At 33.0% G+C, this 23,358-nt stretch overlaps 1 protein-coding gene across 3 annotated transcripts; it reads right to left on the reverse strand.

Moving 5' to 3' along the window:
- Positions 1-234: 234 nt before the first annotated feature.
- Positions 235-6,686, reverse strand: LOC130813184 (outer envelope protein 61-like). 3 transcript variants are annotated; one of them, XR_009042178.1, is made up of 12 exons: positions 6,379-6,686; positions 5,479-5,709; positions 4,700-4,756; positions 4,484-4,612; positions 3,353-3,430; positions 3,136-3,206; positions 2,936-2,985; positions 2,666-2,843; positions 1,445-2,021; positions 1,167-1,310; positions 908-1,037; positions 574-702 (listed from the first exon to the last, which is right to left on the reverse strand). XR_009042178.1 is itself a non-coding variant. In XM_057678944.1 (11 exons), the coding sequence occupies exons 1-11, from the start codon at positions 6,460-6,462 to the stop codon at positions 556-558; spliced, it is 1,746 nt and encodes a 581-aa protein (XP_057534927.1). In that variant the 5' UTR covers positions 6,463-6,686; the 3' UTR covers positions 235-555. The 3 variants fall into 3 exon arrangements, 2 of the variants coding, with proteins under 2 accessions (XP_057534927.1, XP_057534928.1); XM_057678944.1 differs by lacking the exon at positions 908-1,037 and having other exon boundaries at positions 235-702; XM_057678945.1 differs by lacking the exons at positions 908-1,037; positions 5,479-5,709; positions 6,379-6,686 and adding an exon at positions 5,306-5,472 and having other exon boundaries at positions 235-702.
- Positions 6,687-23,358: the final 16,672 nt, after the last annotated feature.

Consider the following 23,358-nt stretch of genomic DNA (forward strand, 5'->3'; position numbering starts at 1 on the left):
TTATTGACAACACCACTTTTCACATTTTAATCGGCTATTATAGGTATCTACCACCAAAAAGGAGTAAGATAAGACCAACGAAAAAGCGTAAGGGCGAAAAAGAAGTGTAACTACTAATAGGTACCTACCGTAGGCGGTTAAATATAAAAAGGGATGCTGTCAGCAAATAATATACAAAGGTTGGATTATTTAAAAAATAATTAAGGATTATTCACGGCAGATGAGCAATAAATGAGATTATTCTTGACAATTTTTTCAAAAATCAAAAGCCATTCGAAATCACAACAATGGAGTAAGATACAACGGCTGAATAAATTAGGTGTCCTGAATTTTTTAGCTCCGTCAAATTTTTAGACCCTGTTCCTTTTTCTTCAAAGGAAAGTTGCCGAGGTGCACAGCAGATAAAGAATTCCTTACATTTGCTACAATTTTACGATACAACTTTACATAACCCTTGAAGGTTCAATGAACACCGGGATTCAAGTACGCTCTTTTCTGGTGGGCACTGGTGATGGTAACAAATGGCTATATCCAAAGTTTTCTGTCACGATGTTTTCACCTACCAATGAAGCCAAACCAGTGAAGGATGACAGCAAGAATGAGCATGCATATTGCTAGAATCATTCCTGGTCTTCCAAGTAGCCAATTCTTTGTCTTTTTTGCTCCTTCTACTCCTCGTTGCAATTTATCAGCCCAACGCATCTGCACGTAAAGAATTTAAGATATATCAACAGAACGCAAATGCAACAATTTGAGCAACAATTATGAAGAGTTTCATAAAAGAACTATAGAGATCCTAACAGAATCTGAACATATTGTTCATTAAAAGAGATTTCCCCCATCCAAGATAAAGAATATGATTCCTCTGAATAGCAGTATAGGCAGAACGTAGAAATAAATTACATACTGGTGATTATTATCTTTAAAGCAATGAAAGTCGTATTGTGGCTCCATTTGCTACCGTAGAAAACCTTTTAGAATATAAATGGGTGAAAGAAGTACTACTGCCATATGCTTCCCAATGATCAATTAGGCTCCTTCAGTCGTGAAATAAATTTGTATGAGTTTCAATTTAAAATGTTTCATATCTTGGTAGAAGTTTAAAGTGAGAAGAGCTCTTTGAAAGGGTGACTCGTAAAAAACAGAGTGAAAGAAATAAAAAATACCATTCTATCTAAATCTTCGGGTGACAATGAAGCCATGACTTCTTGAGCTTTTGCAGCATCTTCTTTTGAAAATTTGAGTCCAAACTGCTCACTCATACTAGCCATGATGTCGGGGTTCATGTTTTTCAACATTGACGAGAACATCTGGTAGATACAAAATTAAACAAAACATGATTGAGTGCATCAACATCATTGACCATATCTAGAATATAATAACAGACTTGTATTTCAAAATTGAAACAATACAATGCATGAAGGAGAATCTGAATTAAACTCACTTGTCGCATTGCGGGATCCTTCATCTGATTTCTCATCTGTTCTTGCATATCACCCATTGATGTGGGATAGCTTGCTTGAAAAGTACTTCCAAGATCGGAATATGAACCAGATAAGCTGCTACACTCACTGAAAACATTATTTCTATGAACAGGTAGATCCCTAGTTTCAGTGAACTTTGTCTCGGACTCTGAACTCAATCTACCACTTGATGAACCTGGACCTGAATCTGAAGATGAGCTAGGAATTGAGTTCTGCTTCAAGGAAGAAGCCATTTCAAACATCCTTCGAAGTTCCTCAGGTGACATCTTACCCATCATATCACCTGCTGTTTTTAGCATTTCAGGTGACAAATTCAGAGGAACAGGGCCAGGTCCAAATTTATCAATAAAATTGGAACCCTTTTCACCCTGAAATGTGGAGGCCATTTTCATCATGTTTTGGAGCTCCTCAGGTGACATTCTACCGATCATATTTGACGCAGTCTTCAGCATGTCAGTAGGGATCTCTTCAGCTTTTCCAGGATTCATTCTGGCCAGGAATTCAGGATCCGCATGGGAAATAAAATTCTGGAATGATCTGCAATAAAATAAGAGAAACAACTTAATCAATTGATAATATCATACAGTAGATAGAAAGACAGCATTTCAGGCAGACTGGAGCAAGAGATAAGACTTGGTGGTAAGTTTTACTAAACCTTCTCCACAAACAAGAGCACTTTATGAAATGTTACAAAACAAATTCAACTAGTCTTCAAACTTCAACACAGGATAACACTACTTCAACCCAAATGAACAGAAAAATTTTTGCAATGAAGGATAAATATTACTAGTAGATTGACAGGTCTAAACCAGTTGAGCATAGTTATCTGTAGAATCGCTCAGAAGAAAGAAAAAAAAAAAAAAAAAAAAAAAGGGCATACCGGTAGATTGTGCCTTTGATACCCACAACCAAGGAATGCGGGAAAGAGAAAAAACATGTAAAAATTGGCTAATTAAATCAACATCTCAATCCCCCTCCCCACTTCCTCACACCAACAAGCATAGTTAGTTATCTCTAACTCGTTCAAAAATTTTAAGAGATCATGGTAGATTGGGCCTCTGATACCAACAACCTAGGGATAGGGGAAGGACAAAAAAGATGTTAAAAGTTTGGCAAGTTCAATAAACAATCAAACTCCTTCGCATCCTGCACCACATAAATAAGGAAAATATAAAACTTGCCTGATTGTATCAGGATCCTCTTTTAATGCACGCAAAAACTCTGGTTCTGTAGTGGGTCTATTGATATTTAAAGACTTGTTTTCCTCGAGCTCTGACACTGAACAATCTTGAGATGTTCTCTTATCTCTTTCAGTTGACACAGCCTCAACCTCGTCAGTAATTTCTTCAATGACCAACCCTACAAGACCAATCAATATACACAATTTACTTCAAGAAGTCCTAACAGCAAAAGCACCAAGTTATTTCACACATACTAGTCGCAAAATGTACCTGTTGAAGATTGTGAAATACCTTCATTTCCTAGGCCCTTTTTGGCCTCCCTAACAAATGATGGGGAAAACCGCATTTCAGATGTGATGTTTCTTGAGTCAATAAACACATACCAAGAATCTAAAATAATAGCATATACATATATGTGTGTGTATGTATGGTTGCATGTATATATGTACGGATATACGTGAAGAGAATACCTTAAGACTTCAGCAATTGTCTCATCATCAGGGGAAACTTCATGTGCCTTTCTTAGATCCAATACAGCATTCTGAAACAAAGTTAAAAAACACGTAACCAAATAAATATCATCAAATACTTAAATATAAATTGAACCCCCTTACAGAGCGATTCTCGTTAACATTAAAAAAATTACCCCTCCCCCCACCCAAAAAAAAGAAATACAAACAATATGACCTCTAGTTGACTTAGTTCTTTGTATGCTTGACCCCTACGGTATAAAGCTTTGACATTCCTTTCATCATAGGACAAAACCTGAAACATATGTTATACAAAGTAATCAAGCAAACAATTGTCAAGAGTAATAATCCAAATGAAAAAAAGAAAATATTGGAGAGGGGGGGAGGGGACACATAACAATTGTTATTCATTCAAAGAATGCATTAGCGCAGCATCTAGGGTTGTTAATGCAAGTGCCAAAACACATAATATTGATGATGAATTTAGCCACTTAATCGTACATTCTTAGCTTGTACTTTGGAGAGGAATGATGAAGATGTGTCGTATGTGAGTGAATTAAGGTTTGGAACGATTGATGAGGTACTTAATGTGAGGCAAATGAGGCTTCACTAAAGGGTGAAACTATGCCTTGAACGAGGCAAGGCATGGTATGCTCGTTATTTCACAAAGTCAGAAGTGGGCTGGAAAGGTGTACTCGTTCAAGGCACTAAAGTGCTCGTTCGAGCACATTGAGCTGCATCAAACAGTGGATTCTGAACTGAGTGCTCGTTCAAGCACATGGGGTGCTCATTCGAGCACTTTGCCTAGGATTCTTTTTGGGATGTTTGAGCTACGAAATGGCATTGATAGAGCATAGTATTCCTTGTTTAATTGCTATGTTTATTGTTGGTTATTGTCATACTTATTGTGATGGTTAATGATGATGTTTATTGTGTGGATTAATGGTGAGTAATGATGTGGTTCTAGAATGATGTATTCTTCCTCTATAAAGGATACATCATGCATAGAATAAATCACCACAAACACACAAACTTGTGAGAGGGCTAGTTCAATGGTTGGAAAGTTGAGAGTGTTCTTAATTTGTTCTAGTATTGTGATCTTGAGAGTTTGTTCTCAAGATAAGGGAGGTTTATTATATTTGTATTGTTGAATCAATTATAATAAAACTACATTCGAGGGGTAGGTATTCAAGATACCTCAATAAACACTTGTGTTCATTTTGCATTTGTTTTTCATCTTGTTTTTCATTGTTGAACCTCTTAAAAGCTTTTATTTCAAGGGTAAATACCTGAACCATTAATAATATATGTCCTTACAAGGCGATGTACAAGAATGATGAATAACTACCTCACTGCCTTCATTGATGCAGTCATGGAACTGTCTGGTTTTTAAGTAACATGACATCAGATTAAGTGAGCAAGCCAACTGCAATGCTCTGCCTCTAGCAACTGGAACCCCTCTTAAATTATTCTTTGCCTGTAGATAAAGTTACTAACTAATGAGGATCACCAGAAAAAATCCATTTCAACAATCTACAGTAAAGAAACTAAACGTAATACTCACCCGCAAGTACTTCTGTGCAGCTTCTTGATACTTACCCTTACTATGAAGTTCATTTCCCTAGAAAATTTCTAAAAAGGTTATCAGCACAAGTCTTGAATAATTCACTCTTTCACTTAATAAATACATGTAGTTGGCTTATATAAAACTCAGAAAGTTTCACACTTATTATCCTATGGAAGGAACGGTCATTCATATTTGTGACTAGGATGTAACTTAAACAATTGTCAGGTATATGAACTGCACATAAAAAACAGCAAACTTCAACATTGAATTCACCATTACATCAACCACATGATAAACAAGTCCAACTGTTAACTAGCTCAACAATATCATGCAACCACATGATAAACAAGTCCAACTGTTGACTAGCTCAACAATATCATGTCCAACGAGTCATTTTTGTTATTTCGACATACAATGTGAATTAAAAAAAATTTCAGCTAATTAAATGTAACATTAACAACCCACAACAGGTTTATGCAAATTTTACTCGATCAATAAAAACACAACAATATTATGATGGCTCAAACTTGAGTAGTTGACTAGTTCAAACCAGCTAATTCTACGAGATTTCATGCATTACATCTATTTCATACACAGCATTACCTGTTTCTTAAGCATTTCAGCCCATTCAACACAGAAGCCATTTGAGCATCAGCAAATTTGACTCGATCAATAAAAACACAAAAATATTATGATATCCTTGAGTTCTTGACTATTCAAATAAGCTACTCCTACAAGATTTCATGCATTACATCTTTTTCCATGCACAGCATTACCTGTTTCTTAAGCATTTCAGCTGCATTCAACTCATAAGCCATTTGAGCATCAGCACGGGCACGCATCGACGCAATTTCTTCTGGGGACGCATTGGCCATCTTCTCACCAATTTGAGCCATTTCTTCAGGAGGAACATGCTTCATTTGCTCGGCCGCCATCCTTAAATCCTCTGGCCTCAAGTTCTTCATCCCATCCGAAGCCATTCGAAGCAAATCCGGATTCGACATCATCTATAACACCATCATTACCAATACCACTTTAATCATCACACAAAACTAATATCCGCATTTTAGATCAAAAACTTCAAGAATTTCATTTTTCAAACACTACTCACTCCAATTAAACTACTTTTTTAACCTTCCCATGATCATCAATTATATTTGAAGAAAACACCTAACCATAAATACCACATTACTATTCATTTACAACCAATCAACTCTTAACCAAAACTAAAAATTCAACTTTATTTAATAAATAACTATTAATTAAAAAAACCACATCGGAAAAAAGTCAATAATTAAGGAAAATTCATCACTCATATTTAAATGAAAGACCTAACCCTAATTTTGAAATCACTATTCATTCTTTTCAAAATTTATCAAATCTTCAAACAAAACAAAAAAATTTTACGTCGTCTATTGAGCAGCTATTGATTAAGAAAAATCACATCGAAAAAAAGGCCATATTTAAGAGAATAATCATCATCTCTATATTGAAATAAAAAGTCTAATCCTATTATTCACATTACTATTCAGTCTTTTCCAAGATCAATCAAATCTTCAAACAAAACTAAAAAATACACTTAATTGAATAAACAACGACTAATTAAAAAAATCACATCATAATTCGTGATTATTAATATAAAATTAATTAACGAATGCATAAGGAAATCAACAAACATGTTGTTGGATCTTAGCCAATTCAGCGGGGGACATGCGATTCATCTGCTCTTGCGCAATACGGAAAAACTCAGGATCGAACATTGTCACAAAATTTTTGATTTATCGATGAATTGGGTTTCTAAAAGAATAAAAAAAGGGAATTGCTCGATGATTAGGGAAAGTAGTAGGAAAACAAAACAGTTGGATTGGAAAAGAAAGTAAAAAATTTAGTACATTAACATGACATTGCCAAATATATAGATTATGTAAGTGTACTTTTGATAGGATTAAATTTTGGTGGATGGCCACCAGATTTGAATATGGAAATTAGGACTTAGGAGTGAATACCGGGTGAACTAAGTAATTTGTCAAATAAATAATGTAATATTTGAGAATAAGTATTTTATTTCAAATTATGAATTTTTATTATTAAATCATAAATGAAAATTTTGAGAATGATAAAATTAGGATAGTCATTGTCAAATTCTCAACTTTTAACTACGTTAAAAACAATAGTAGAATTAGATCTAAATTCAAATTAGAAAAATTTTGATTTGCCAAACAATAAATTTGAGCCAATTCCAAATTTCCAAATGAAATAATAATTCCCAAACATTGCATAAGTTATTTTCAAAATGAAAAATAAAAACTAAGCTAAGAAGAAACTTATTTTTAAAATTAAGTGTCGGAAGAAAAATGTTGTTTGCACCAGCGTTTTTAGGCCTTATTGGGCTATTGACTTAAATTTCAAAGTTTAAAGGAAAACGCTTATTAAGACAGCGTTTTTATTTAAAGAGAAAATGCTGTTGGATGTAGCGTTTTAGGTCTATGTTGATTTTGGCAAATTATTAACTTAAGCTTGACTTGGAAAACGCTACCAAGGTCAGTGTTTTTGTCTGTTTCCTGTTTCCTTTTTTTGTTTTTTTCTTTACAAAGCTTTATAAATTCATTCCTGCAATAAAATAAAATCTATATACCAATTTTCCTCAAACTTCTCGTTCAAGCACCCAATAAGTTTCCTCAAACATACATGCCACAAATGTGCAGCACATGTCGCGTCTACAAAAAACAATTTCAATTAAAAATGTAGGTCAACATTATATATTACATTAATAATATAAAACTTAAAAAGAAATGACTCAACAAGACATGTAATGGCACGTTAGAGGGAATATAGCTCAGAGGGAGTGGCCACTCTAGTTCATATACTCGGGTGGTGTCTTGTGCGAAGCAATGTATCGGAGTCTAACTTTCCAATCTAAATAAAATGTGAACGATGGGTATGATGCGATACTAACACTAAAGGACATATAGGACCAGGATCCATCCTATATTCGTTAATGAAATTTGTTCACAACATCAACATCCATTCATTTCATTTCATTTCAATTCAATTATATATTCATCCATTAGACAAGTATATATCCCAAGTAATCAACTTCCTTATTCATTCATAAACATATATCCCAAACAACCAACATCAACATATATCCTAAGTATTTAACAAGATCAACAATTAATTCATTCAATTCAACATCAACATATATCCCAAGTGTTTAACAACTTCAACAATTCATTCATTTACTTCATCCTCAACATATATGATATATCCCAAAGTAATCAACATTTAACATTCAACTCAACACACTTTAATAATAATAATAATAATAATAATAATAATAATAATAATTGTAGGAATGCTAATAGATGATCGAATGCAACAAGAGGGGGGGTGAATTGTTGTGTAGTAGGTTTAAGATTTTTGCCTCTAATTTTTGCGGAATTGTATCAAGTAAAGAACAAAACTTAAACTTAAAAACGAAAAGAAAAATAATAAAAGGAGACAAAGATTTTACGTGTAATGCCCCGAATTTTTCTCTGTGGCATAATTTCCATTTTATTCATCTTTCTAGTTACTTTTCTTTAAGTCTAGTTTTTAATTTAAAATAATTTATTATGATATTATTTGTGGATTATTATAACTATCTCTTTTATGCTTTATAATGTGATTTAAAAGGAGCGTAAGTTATTATTATTATTATTATTATTATTATTATTATTATTATTATTATTATTATTATTATTATTATTGTTGTTGTTGTTGTTGTCGTCGTGTTAATATATTATTTTCATTAAATTTATGTACTACTATTATATGTCCTAGGTTATTTATTTTTGGACCAACTTGTGGTAACAAGTTTTAAATTAGGATGACTAAATATATTTTTTTTTTAGTACACTATTATCATGATAAGCTTTTAAAATTAGTGTTTAATTAGGTTAATTGATTCTAATTTATGCTTAATTAATTGGTACATTCTAGAATGGAATGAATGCATGAACATCCTTCAAATCTTTTCATTTTCTTTTCTTCAAGTTGATTGAACTTCCTAATGCTCATAAATTCTCAACCATTATGAAGAGTCTTTTGGGATGGTTTTTCCCCTCCTATAAATACTAGCCTATTGTTATGGAAATTTTCATTCATTCATAAACTAGCTCATAAACTTTCTTTCTCTCATTCTTTTCTCTCAAAATAAAAAAAAAAAGAATACTTGCTTTATTTTTCTTCAAGTGTCAAAATATTATCATATTTTTGGGTAACTTTTGAAGACTTATTTTGAATTATTCAAGCTTACTTCAAGGAATTTATTTTGCAAATTATTTGGGAGATTTTCTTGGAGTTTTCTTTAATCTTCTAAAGATTATTACTTTCCTCCATTATCCAGGTAACTAGATTTTTCTTCACTTAGTTTCTTAATTAAACATAGAAGTCTTGTTTAGAATTAATTAAAATTTAAATTGATTAATTCGGTTTTATATAGTAAATTTTGCTTTAATTATTTTCGTGCATATATTATTGTTATTTTAATCTTCTATGATGTGTTATAACATAGATTAAATTAGGATTGGTTAAAATTTATTTTCGTGATTTGAATAATTTTATTTTAAATTATTATGAAAATCTGGAAAATCTACACTTTTTATTAATAGTAATTTGGCTGTAATTTATTGATTTTAATTTATTTTCACATTATTTTAACACTAAAATATGTTACAATCAGTAGGTAATAGTGTAAATTGATTTTGATGAATTTGGATTCAATTTTACAAAATTATTATTTAATGATGGCTTAAACTACTTAATTTGAATTTTGTGAATTAATTAAGGTTAAGAGGAATTAAAACCTGATTTAATTTATTAATTTATTATTTTTGGTCATGTACCTAATTGCTTGGTTATGTGTTAATTTCATGTACTACTTATTTATTTAATTAGATAGTTTATGACCATTTGTTGTTAAAGTCATCTAAATAGAGAACTTGACTTTGGCATTGACTTCGACCTTGACCATTGACTTTTGTTGACTATTATAATGGCTATGTGATTTTATTTTGATGGTTTATAAAACTGTTTTGTTGCTTGTCGACAAGTTTATACTTAAGAATAAAATAACATTGTCTGTAGTATATTCTTGCCAAGAGTTGTAGTAAGGTGTATTCTTGATTAAGTTCGAATTATCCTTATTCCAAACTCAGACATTACAACTTAAACTGTATGATTTTGATCTTGATTGGTTTTGAACTACTCCTTTGGAGTTTTGGTATTTTGGAAATGGTCATTGTGGCCTTTGGGTTCTTAAGGGTAAATCCATAGTGGTTCCTTATGAACATTGGTTTTGTTGTTATTTGGAAATCGTTGGGTAAGTCCATAGTGGTTCCTTCGATTGGACAGCACATCTATAGTAGATTGGTTTTAGATTTAGTTGTCATTCTCGTTATGCTGGATCTTCGGAAAACGAGAGAGATTGGCCATTCTTAGACAGGGTTATATCATTGTGGTTGACCCGAGGTTCGCCCTGACTTTATCTAGGCTTAGTGGGCCGCGAATTTGTTCACTGCGTCTGTTCCAAGTACGACTTGAAAATATTGTTAACTTGATTTTTGTTAAATTGTTTTGGAAAAGTTATCCTTGGTTTTAATTGATTTGGTTACCCTACTTTGGTATTAATTGAATTGATCAACATTATTTGACTCTATTGGTTTGGCTTGTATGGTTGGATCGTTGTTAATTGGTTTGAATTTTAATTAAGTCTCGCATTAGTTCTTTGTTTAAATTTGAACCTTTGTGTTAAGGACAGTCTAGTTACTGGCCACTAAGTGGTAATTTGCGGTTTAGTTGTTGCAGGTGATGATTGAATTCACTCGGAGCGACTGGGGAATAAGACTGAGAGATGTAGGGTTACCTAGAACATTAAGTTGAAGTTTAGATGTTTTATTTATTTTTGTTTATGGGAGTGTTTTACTCCCTGGATTATTATGTAATGACTTTTTGATTTACTTTATTCGAAGTTATAAATTTATTTTGAAAATTTTAGTGACCCAACTTAGTGTATTGTTTCCGCCAATACACCCTATATTAAGACGGGTCATTACAGTTGGTACACAATTATTTCGTCCTTGTTTCGTTATCTTTCTTTTTGTAAGTTTCGAGGACGAAACTTTTTATAAGTGGGTAGGATTGTAATGCCCCGAATTTTTCTCTGTGGCATAATTTCCATTTTATTCATCTTTCTAGTTACTTTTCTTTAAGTCTAGTTTTTAATTTAAAATAATTTATTATGATATTATTTGTGGATTATTATAACTATCTCTTTTATGCTTTATAATGTGATTTAAAAGGAGCGTAAGTTATTATTATTATTATTATTATTATTATTATTATTATTATTATTATTATTATTATTATTATTATTATTATTATTGTTGTTGTTGTTGTTGTCGTCGTGTTAATATATTATTTTCATTAAATTTATGTACTACTATTATATGTCCTAGGTTATTTATTTTTGCACCAACTTGTGGTAACAAGTTTTAAATTAGGATGACTAAATATATTTTTTTTTTAGTACACTATTATCATGATAAGCTTTTAAAATTAGTGTTTAATTAGGTTAATTGATTCTAATTTATGCTTAATTAATTGGTACATTCTAGAATGGAATGAATGCATGAACATCCTTCAAATCTTTTCATTTTCTTTTTTTCAAGTTGATTGAACTTCCTAATGCTCATAAATTCTCAACCATTATGAAGAGTCTTTTGGGATGGTTTTTCCCCTCCTATAAATACTAGCCTATTGTTATGGAAATTTTCATTCATTCATAAACTAGCTCATAAACTTTCTTTCTCTCATTCTTTTCTCTCAAAATAAAAAAAAAAAAGAATACTTGCTTTATTTTTCTTCAAGTGTCAAAATATTATCATATTTTTGGGTAACTTTTGAAGACTTATTTTGAATTATTCAAGCTTACTTCAAGGAATTTATTTTGCAAATTATTTGGGAGATTTTCTTGGAGTTTTCTTTAATCTTCTAAAGATTATTACTTTCCTCCATTATCCAGGTAACTAGATTTTTCTTCACTTAGTTTCTTAATTAAACATAGAAGTCTTGTTTAGAATTAATTAAAATTTAAATTGATTAATTCGGTTTTATATAGTAAATTTTGCTTTAATTATTTTCGTGCATATATTATTGTTATTTTAATCTTCTATGATGTGTTATAACATAGATTAAATTAGGATTGGTTAAAATTTATTTTCGTGATTTGAATAATTTTATTTTAAATTATTATGAAAATCTGGAAAATCTACACTTTTTATTAATAGTAATTTGGCTGTAATTTATTGATTTTAATTTATTTTCACATTATTTTAACACTAAAATATGTTACAATCAGTAGGTAATAGTGTAAATTGATTTTGATGAATTTGGATTTAATTTTACAAAATTATTATTTAATGATGGCTTAAACTACTTAATTTGAATTTTGTGAATTAATTAAGGTTAAGAGGAATTAAAACCTGATTTAATTTATTAATTTATTATTTTTGGTCATGTACCTAATTGCTTGGTTATGTGTTAATTTCATGTACTACTTATTTATTTAATTAGATAGTTTATGACCATTTGTTGTTAAAGTCATGTAAATAGAGAACTTGACTTTGGCATTGACTTCGACCTTGACCATTGACTTTTGTTGACTATTATAATGGCTATGTGATTTTATTTTGATGGTTTATAAAACTGTTTTGTTGCTTGTCGACAAGTTTATACTTAAGAATAAAATAACATTGTCTGTAGTATATTCTTGCCAAGAGTTGTAGTAAGGTGTATTCTTGATTAAGTTCGAATTATCCTTATTCCAAACTCAGACATTACAACTTAAACTGTATGATTTTGATCTTGATTGGTTTTGAACTACTCCTTTGGAGTTTTGGTATTTTGGAAATGGTCATTGTGGCCTTTGGGTTCTTAAGGGTAAATCCATAGTGGTTCCTTATGAACATTGGTTTTGTTGTTATTTGGAAATCGTTGGGTAAGTCCATAGTGGTTCCTTCGATTGGACAGCACATCTATAGTAGATTGGTTTTAGATTTAGTTGTCGTTCTCGTTATGCTGGATCTTCGGAAAACGAGAGAGATTGGCCATTCTTAGACAGGGTTATATCATTGTGGTTGACCCGAGGTTCGCCCTGACTTTATCTAGGCTTAGTGGGCCGCGAATTTGTTCACTGCGTCTGTTCCAAGTACGACTTGAAAATATTGTTAACTTGATTTTTGTTAAATTGTTTTGGAAAAGTTATCCTTGGTTTTAATTGATTTGGTTACCCTACTTTGGTATTAATTGAATTGATCAACATTATTTGACTCTATTGGTTTGGCTTGTATGGTTGGATCGTTGTTAATTGGTTTGAATTTTAATTAAGTCTCGCATTAGTTCTTTGTTTAAATTTGAACCTTTGTGTTAAGGACAGTCTAGTTACTGGCCACTAAGTGGTAATTTGCGGTTTAGTTGTTGCAGGTGATGATTGAATTCACTCGGAGCGACTGGGGAATAAGACTGAGAGATGTAGGGTTACCTAGAACATTAAGTTGAAGTTTAGATGTTTTATTTATTTTTGTTTATGGGAGTGTTTTACTCCCTGGATTATTATGTAATGACTTTTTGATTTACTTTATTCGAAGTTATAAATTTATTTTGAAAATTTTAGTGACCCAACTTAGTGTATTGTTTCCGCCAATACACCCTATATTAAGACGGGTCATTACAGTAAATTTAAATTAATTAAACATAGAAGTCTTGTTTAGAATTAATTAAAATTTAAATTGATTAATTCGGTTTTATATAGTAAATTTTGCTTTAATTATTTTCGTGCATATATTATTGTTATTTTAATCTTCTATGATGTGTTATAACATAGATTAAATTAGGATTGGTTAAAATTTATTTTCGTGATTTGAATAATTTTATTTTAAATTATTATGAAAATCTGGAAAATCTACACTTTTTATTAATAGTAATTTGGCTGTAATTTATTGATTTTAATTTATTTTCACATTATTTTAACACTAAAATATGTTACAATCAGTAGGTAATAGTGTAAATTGATTTTGATGAATTTGGATTTAATTTTACAAAATTATTATTTAATGATGGCTTAAACTACTTAATTTGAATTTTGTGAATTAATTAAGGTTAAGAGGAATTAAAACCTGATTTAATTTATTAATTTATTATTTTTGGTCATGTACCTAATTGCTTGGTTATGTGTTAATTTCATGTACTACTTATTTATTTAATTAGATAGTTTATGACCATTTGTTGTTAAAGTCATCTAAATAGAGAACTTGACTTTGGCATTGACTTCGACCTTGACCATTGACTTTTGTTGACTATTATAATGGCTATGTGATTTTATTTTGATGGTTTATAAAACTGTTTTGTTGCTTGTCGACAAGTTTATACTTAAGAATAAAATAACATTGTCTGTAGTATATTCTTGCCAAGAGTTGTAGTAAGGTGTATTCTTGATTAAGTTCGAATTATCCTTATTCCAAACTCAGACATTACAACTTAAACTGTATGATTTTGATCTTGATTGGTTTTGAACTACTCCTTTGGAGTTTTGGTATTTTGGAAATGGTCATTGTGGCCTTTGGGTTCTTAAGGGTAAATCCATAGTGGTTCCTTATGAACATTGGTTTTGTTGTTATTTGGAAATCGTTGGGTAAGTCCATAGTGGTTCCTTCGATTGGACAGCACATCTATAGTAGATTGGTTTTAGATTTAGTTGTCGTTCTCGTTATGCTGGATCTTCGGAAAACGAGAGAGATTGGCCATTCTTAGACAGGGTTATATCATTGTGGTTGACCCGAGGTTCGCCCTGACTTTATCTAGGCTTAGTGGGCCGCGAATTTGTTCACTGCGTCTGTTCCAAGTACGACTTGAAAATATTGTTAACTTGATTTTTGTTAAATTGTTTTGGAAAAGTTATCCTTGGTTTTAATTGATTTGGTTACCCTACTTTGGTATTAATTGAATTGATCAACATTATTTGACTCTATTGGTTTGGCTTGTATGGTTGGATCGTTGTTAATTGGTTTGAATTTTAATTAAGTCTCGCATTAGTTCTTTGTTTAAATTTGAACCTTTGTGTTAAGGACAGTCTAGTTACTGGCCACTAAGTGGTAATTTGCGGTTTAGTTGTTGCAGGTGATGATTGAATTCACTCGGAGCGACTGGGGAATAAGACTGAGAGATGTAGGGTTACCTAGAACATTAAGTTGAAGTTTAGATGTTTTATTTATTTTTGTTTATGGGAGTGTTTTACTCCCTGGATTATTATGTAATGACTTTTTGATTTACTTTATTCGAAGTTATAAATTTATTTTGAAAATTTTAGTGACCCAACTTAGTGTATTGTTTCCGCCAATACACCCTATATTAAGACGGGTCATTACAGTTGGTATCAGAGCTGAACGGTTCCGAGGCTTGCTTGAGTAAGTTACTTGGAATCTAAGCAATTGACTTGACCATAGAGTGAGGATTACTTGGGTAGTAAGAAATGGGAATTGCTTTTAGAAAAGCAAGGAAGTATGTAAGACTACATATAAATTTCTGTTTTTGTAGGATGCCTCCTAGAAGAAGAACCTCTGCTGAGAAGGAGTCTTCTCGCCAACGTCTGAGAGCTCTAGAGAATGCTATTATTGCCCTCGCAAATCGATCCACTGGTCCGGCTAACAACCAGTCTGTCTTTGATCGGTTTGATCGTCACCGTCCCCCAACCTATGAGGGTACTGCCGATCCTGTAGTTCTCGAAGGTTGGTTGCGTGAGATAGAAAAACTCTTTGACGCGACCGGCTGCCCAGATGCTGAAAAGGTAGCTATTGGCTCGTATTACCTGAAGAAAGAGGCTGACAACTGGTGGGGTATGGTCAAAGCTGAATGTCTTGCTACCACTGGCTTTGGGTGGGAACAGTTCTCCACGAAGTTGAAGGAGAGATTCTATCCAGACGAGTTGAGGTGGCTGAAAAGAGAAGAGTTTCTCTCTCTGGAACAGGGTTCTATGTCGGTGCAAGCATATACTGACAAGTTCACAGAGTTGTCTCGTTTTGCTGCTGTTTTGATCCCTTCTGAAGCTGAGAAAGTGAGGTTGTATGTGAGGAGGTTAGACGCCCGGATTAGGGTACCAGTGATGTGTTCAGGTCCTGCTACTTTCCAGAAGGCTTATGAAGTTGCCCTTAGTGCTTATGCTGCAGTTCAGGAAGAAGAAGCTGCTAGGCGTGCTCTCACAGCCAAGAGGCCCCCTCCCTCATTTCATACTGCAAACCCCTCCAAGAAGTCTAAGCTTATTCCTGCGAACAAGGGGAGTACTTCTGATTCTAGACCAAAGAAGTGTTTCAAGTGCCAGAAAGATTGGCACCCTGGCAAAAATTGTGATGGTTCTGCTGTCAAGTGTTTCTATTGCAATGGTGAGGGTCACCGTTCGTACTCTTGCCCTAAGAATTCTGATGCAGGCAAGACAATTACTGGGGGTAATGCCCCTCTCCGCAACAGGGTTTATAATATGACCGAAACCGAGGAAGAATCGGATGTTGATGTCATTGCCGGTACTATTCTCGTAAACTCTATTCCTGCTTATGTTTTATTTGATACTGGTGCTACTGCTTCTTTCATCTCTTCTTCCTTTATTGAAAAAGCCAAGTTGAACTCTTCTATGTCTGTTAAATCTGTGATCTCCCTTCCTAATGGGGAGAAAATTTCTTGTCATCGCGCTTTTCGAAGCGTTCCTGTTATCATTAACGAGGTAGAATTGACTGCAAATCTTAAAGAGTTCCCCATGGACGAATTCGATGTGATATTCGGCATGGATTGGTTGAAGGAATACCGAGCTGTATTCCATTGTAGGGATGAGAAGGTGGTATTGAGAAACCATAAAGGGGAGAGAGTTTCTTATTCTAACACCAAAGCAAAGCCTGGTGTGAAGATCATCTCTGCTATAAAGATGATGAAAATACAAAGGAAAGGGAATGAAGTTTTCTTGTGCAAAGTGACTGAAGTCTCCGAAGGCGTTAAGCTTGAAGACATTCCCATTGTCAGAAACTATCCAGATGTATTTCCCGAAGAATTACCTGGAATCCCTCCCGAAAGAGATGTAGAATTTGGGATTGATTTGATTCCAGGTACCGCTCCTATTTCTAAACCCCCCTATAGAATGGCACCCTCAGAAATGCAAGAGTTAAAGACTCAGTTGCAAGAGCTTATCGATAAGGGTTTTATAAGGCCCAGTGCTTCTCCTTGGGGTGCTCCAGTTCTATTTGTGAAGAAGAAAGATGGTAGTATGCGGCTGTGTATTGACTACCGTGAACTGAACAAGGTAACTATCAAAAATAGATATCCCTTGCCAAGAATTGACGATCTTTTTGATCAATTAAAGGGCGCGGGTGTCTTTTCTAAAATTGACCTTAGGTCTGGTTACCATCAGATCCCTGTGAGGGAAGATGATATTCAAAAGACGGCTTTTCGGACTAGATATGGGCATTATGAATTTGTCGTCATGCCCTTCGGTCTTACGAATGCCCCTGCTGTGTTTATGGACCAGATGAATAGGTCCTTTCACGAGTTGTTGGATGAATGTGTAGTTGTCTTCATTGACGACATCTTGGTATTCTCGAAGGATGAAGAAGAGCATGTTAAACATCTAGAAATGGTGTTAAACATTCTCAGGAAGCAGAAATGGTTTGCCAAGTTCTCAAAATGTGAATTCTGGCTTAAGAAAGTGGCATTTCTAGGCCATGTTATTAGCAAGGAAGGTGTGAAGGTTGATCCAACGAAGATTAAAGCTATTATAGAATGGGCAAGTCCCTCTAGTGTAACTGAAGTTCGGAGTTTTCTAGGACTTGCAGGCTATTATCGAAGGTTTGTGCATAACTTCTCTATTATTGCTCAACCTTTGACAAAATTGATGAAGAAAGACTGCAAGTTTAGATGGTCCGAAGAGTGCGAAAAGGCTTTTCAGTTATTGAAAGAAAAGCTCACATCTGCTCCTGTCTTAGTCTTGCCGATAGAAGGAGAGGAGTATGAGGTGTTCAGTGATGCCTCGAAGAGTGGACTAGGGTGTGTGTTGATGCAACGGGGTAAGGTTATTGCCTATGCTTCAAGGCAATTAAAAGTTCATGAGAAGAATTACCCTACGCATGATCTTGAATTGGCTGCAGTGGTGTTTGCATTAAAGATTTGGCGACACTATTTATATGGTGTTTCGTGCAAGATTTACACTGATCATAAAAGCCTCAAGTATATTTTCACTCAGAAAGAATTGAATATGCGTCAGAGGCGCTGGCTCGAGCTTGTCAAGGATTATGAATTGACCTTGGAGTATAAGGAAGGAAAGGCTAATAGGGTTGCTGATGCCCTGAGTCGAAAGCCTGGACCCTTGCTGAATTTTATGAAGGTTCTCTCTAAGGACTTATGTGAGGAATTCCGCAAGATGGAAATTGAAGTGGTATCATTGGGTGGGGTTAAAGCTCGCTTAAGCGCTATGAGTTCTGAGCCTGCTCTTTATGCTGAGTTAAGAGAGAAGCAACAGAATGATCCTAAGCTTCGGAAGATTCGGGCTGCAAAGGCTCAAGGACGAGCTGGGAGTTTTGATATTGCAGAGGATGGGAGTATGAAGTTCAAAGGGCGATGGTGTGTGCCTAATGATCCGATTTTGAAGAACGAAATCATGAGTGAAGCTCATAACACTCCTTATTCAGTACATCCTGGAGGTTCGAAGATGTATAAGGACCTCAAGCTAAGCTTTTGGTGGCCTTGTATGAAAAAAGAGGTTGCTGAATTTGTTGCCAAGTGTTTGGTGTGTCAGAAGGTGAAGATTGAGCATCAAAGGCCAGGTGGTTTGTTACAACCCCTTCCTATTCCAGCATGGAAGTTTGACTCCGTTTCCATGGATTTTGTGATGGGGCTTCCTAATGCCGCTGGTGGCTTGAATGCAGTGTGGGTAATAGTTGATCGCTTGACCAAGGTTGCCAGATTTATTCCTATGAAGAAGACTTGGTCAATGGAACAAATGGCGGAGGCTTATTCAAATGAAATCATAAGGTTGCATGGTGTACCTAGGGAAATTGTGTCCGATCGTGATCCCAGGTTCTTATCTCATTTCTGGTCCTCGTTACAAAAGGCTTTTGGTACTAAGTTGAAGTTGAGTACCGCTTTCCATGCTGCAACTGATGGGCAAACGGAGAGAACAATCCAGACTTTGGAAGACATGCTCCGTGCTTGTGCCCTGGAATTCCAAGGCTCGTGGGTGAAGTCTTTAAGCTTGGTAGAGTTCTCTTACAACAACAGCTATCATGCGAGCATCCAAATGGCTCCCTACGAGGCTCTTTATGGTAGGAAATGTCGTAGTCCTACTTTCTGGAGCGACATAAGTGATTCGTTGGTGTTGGGACCCGATCTTATCCAATCTACTATAGATAAGGTCAAAGTTATTCAAGCAAAGATGAAGGCTGCCCAGGATCGACAAAAGTCTTATGCCGATTTGAGTAGGAGACCTATTACTTATGATGTTGGGGATAAGGTGCTTTTGAAGGTGTCCCCAATGAAGGGAGTAATGAGATTTGGTGTGAAGGGCAAGCTCAGCCCTAAGTATGTGGGTCCTTATGAGGTACTTGAGAGGATTGGTGAAGTGGCTTATAAGTTGGCTTTGCCAGTCGAGCTATCTAAGGTTCACAATGTGTTCCATGTCTCTCAGTTACGGCGTTATCGAAGTGACCCTTCGCATGTTATAGCCGTAGAGTCGGTAGAGGTCAACCCTAATTTGACTTTCGAGGAGAAGCCAGTCAAAATCCTTGATCGTCAGGTACGTTCTCTGAGGAGAAAGGAAGTGCCATTAGTGAAAGTTTTGTGGCGTAGTCAAAAGTATGAACAAGCCACCTGGGAAACTGAGGAGTCAATGCGACTTAAGTATCCCGAGTTGTTTGTAGCCGAACAAAGGTAATTATTTCGTCCTTGTTTCGTTATCTTTCTTTTTGTAAGTTTCGAGGACGAAACTTTTTATAAGTGGGTAGGATTGTAATGCCCCGAATTTTTCTCTGTGGCATAATTTCCATTTTATTCATCTTTCTAGTTACTTTTCTTTAAGTCTAGTTTTTAATTTAAAATAATTTATTATGATATTATTTGTGGATTATTATAACTATCTCTTTTATGCTTTATAATGTGATTTAAAAGGAGCGTAAGTTATTATTATTATTATTATTATTATTATTATTATTATTATTATTATTATTATTATTATTATTATTATTATTATTATTATTATTATTGTTGTTGTTGTTGTTGTTGTCGTCGTGTTAATATATTATTTTCATTAAATTTATGTACTACTATTATATGTCCTAGGTTATTTATTTTTGGACCAACTTGTGGTAACAAGTTTTAAATTAGGATGACTAAATATATTTTTTTTTTAGTACACTATTATCATGATAAGCTTTTAAAATTAGTGTTTAATTAGGTTAATTGATTCTAATTTATGCTTAATTAATTGGTACATTCTAGAATGGAATGAATGCATGAACATCCTTCAAATCTTTTCATTTTCTTTTCTTCAAGTTGATTGAACTTCCTAATGCTCATAAATTCTCAACCATTATGAAGAGTCTTTTGGGATGGTTTTTCCCCTCCTATAAATACTAGCCTATTGTTATGGAAATTTTCATTCATTCATAAACTAGCTCATAAACTTTCTTTCTCTCATTCTTTTCTCTCAAAATAAAAAAAAAAAAGAATACTTGCTTTATTTTTCTTCAAGTGTCAAAATATTATCATATTTTTGGGTAACTTTTGAAGACTTATTTTGAATTATTCAAGCTTACTTCAAGGAATTTATTTTGCAAATTATTTGGGAGATTTTCTTGGAGTTTTCTTTAATCTTCTAAAGATTATTACTTTCCTCCATTATCCAGGTAACTAGATTTTTCTTCACTTAGTTTCTTAATTAAACATAGAAGTCTTGTTTAGAATTAATTAAAATTTAAATTGATTAATTCGGTTTTATATAGTAAATTTTGCTTTAATTATTTTCGTGCATATATTATTGTTATTTTAATCTTCTATGATGTGTTATAACATAGATTAAATTAGGATTGGTTAAAATTTATTTTCGTGATTTGAATAATTTTATTTTAAATTATTATGAAAATCTGGAAAATCTACACTTTTTATTAATAGTAATTTGGCTGTAATTTATTGATTTTAATTTATTTTCACATTATTTTAACACTAAAATATGTTACAATCAGTAGGTAATAGTGTAAATTGATTTTGATGAATTTGGATTTAATTTTACAAAATTATTATTTAATGATGGCTTAAACTACTTAATTTGAATTTTGTGAATTAATTAAGGTTAAGAGGAATTAAAACCTGATTTAATTTATTAATTTATTATTTTTGGTCATGTACCTAATTGCTTGGTTATGTGTTAATTTCATGTACTACTTATTTATTTAATTAGATAGTTTATGACCATTTGTTGTTAAAGTCATGTAAATAGAGAACTTGACTTTGGCATTGACTTCGACCTTGACCATTGACTTTTGTTGACTATTATAATGGCTATGTGATTTTATTTTGATGGTTTATAAAACTGTTTTGTTGCTTGTCGACAAGTTTATACTTAAGAATAAAATAACATTGTCTGTAGTATATTCTTGCCAAGAGTTGTAGTAAGGTGTATTCTTGATTAAGTTCGAATTATCCTTATTCCAAACTCAGACATTACAACTTAAACTGTATGATTTTGATCTTGATTGGTTTTGAACTACTCCTTTGGAGTTTTGGTATTTTGGAAATGGTCATTGTGGCCTTTGGGTTCTTAAGGGTAAATCCATAGTGGTTCCTTATGAACATTGGTTTTGTTGTTATTTGGAAATCGTTGGGTAAGTCCATAGTGGTTCCTTCGATTGGACAGCACATCTATAGTAGATTGGTTTTAGATTTAGTTGTCGTTCTCGTTATGCTGGATCTTCGGAAAACGAGAGAGATTGGCCATTCTTAGACAGGGTTATATCATTGTGGTTGACCCGAGGTTCGCCCTGACTTTATCTAGGCTTAGTGGGCCGCGAATTTGTTCACTGCGTCTGTTCCAAGTACGACTTGAAAATATTGTTAACTTGATTTTTGTTAAATTGTTTTGGAAAAGTTATCCTTGGTTTTAATTGATTTGGTTACCCTACTTTGGTATTAATTGAATTGATCAACATTATTTGACTCTATTGGTTTGGCTTGTATGGTTGGATCGTTGTTAATTGGTTTGAATTTTAATTAAGTCTCGCATTAGTTCTTTGTTTAAATTTGAACCTTTGTGTTAAGGACAGTCTAGTTACTGGCCACTAAGTGGTAATTTGCGGTTTAGTTGTTGCAGGTGATGATTGAATTCACTCGGAGCGACTGGGGAATAAGACTGAGAGATGTAGGGTTACCTAGAACATTAAGTTGAAGTTTAGATGTTTTATTTATTTTTGTTTATGGGAGTGTTTTACTCCCTGGATTATTATGTAATGACTTTTTGATTTACTTTATTCGAAGTTATAAATTTATTTTGAAAATTTTAGTGACCCAACTTAGTGTATTGTTTCCGCCAATACACCCTATATTAAGACGGGTCATTACAGTAAATTTAAATTAATTAAACATAGAAGTCTTGTTTAGAATTAATTAAAATTTAAATTGATTAATTCGGTTTTATATAGTAAATTTTGCTTTAATTATTTTCGTGCATATATTATTGTTATTTTAATCTTCTATGATGTGTTATAACATAGATTAAATTAGGATTGGTTAAAATTTATTTTCGTGATTTGAATAATTTTATTTTAAATTATTATGAAAATCTGGAAAATCTACACTTTTTATTAATAGTAATTTGGCTGTAATTTATTGATTTTAATTTATTTTCACATTATTTTAACACTAAAATATGTTACAATCAGTAGGTAATAGTGTAAATTGATTTTGATGAATTTGGATTTAATTTTACAAAATTATTATTTAATGATGGCTTAAACTACTTAATTTGAATTTTGTGAATTAATTAAGGTTAAGAGGAATTAAAACCTGATTTAATTTATTAATTTATTATTTTTGGTCATGTACCTAATTGCTTGGTTATGTGTTAATTTCATGTACTACTTATTTATTTAATTAGATAGTTTATGACCATTTGTTGTTAAAGTCATGTAAATAGAGAACTTGACTTTGGCATTGACTTCGACCTTGACCATTGACTTTTGTTGACTATTATAATGGCTATGTGATTTTATTTTGATGGTTTATAAAACTGTTTTGTTGCTTGTCGACAAGTTTATACTTAAGAATAAAATAACATTGTCTGTAGTATATTCTTGCCAAGAGTTGTAGTAAGGTGTATTCTTGATTAAGTTCGAATTATCCTTATTCCAAACTCAGACATTACAACTTAAACTGTATGATTTTGATCTTGATTGGTTTTGAACTACTCCTTTGGAGTTTTGGTATTTTGGAAATGGTCATTGTGGCCTTTGGGTTCTTAAGGGTAAATCCATAGTGGTTCCTTATGAACATTGGTTTTGTTGTTATTTGGAAATCGTTGGGTAAGTCCATAGTGGTTC

The sequence above is a fragment of the Amaranthus tricolor genome, chromosome 5 (assembly GCF_026212465.1).
Source record: "Amaranthus tricolor cultivar Red isolate AtriRed21 chromosome 5, ASM2621246v1, whole genome shotgun sequence".
NCBI lineage: Eukaryota > Viridiplantae > Streptophyta > Magnoliopsida > Caryophyllales > Amaranthaceae > Amaranthus > Amaranthus tricolor.

Excerpts from the sequence above, each read along its gene's own strand:
- LOC130813184 (XM_057678944.1), bottom strand. The coding sequence starts at position 6,462 with ATGTTCGATCCTGAGTTTTTCCGTATTGCGCAAGAGCAGATGAATCGC. Across the intron at positions 2,844-2,935 it reads TATTTCACAATCTTCAACAG|GGTTGGTCATTGAAGAAATT; the intron begins GTACATTTTGCG and ends TTGGTCTTGTAG. Across the intron at positions 703-1,166 it reads CCGAAGATTTAGATAGAATG|ATGCGTTGGGCTGATAAATT; the intron begins GTATTTTTTATT and ends CTTTACGTGCAG.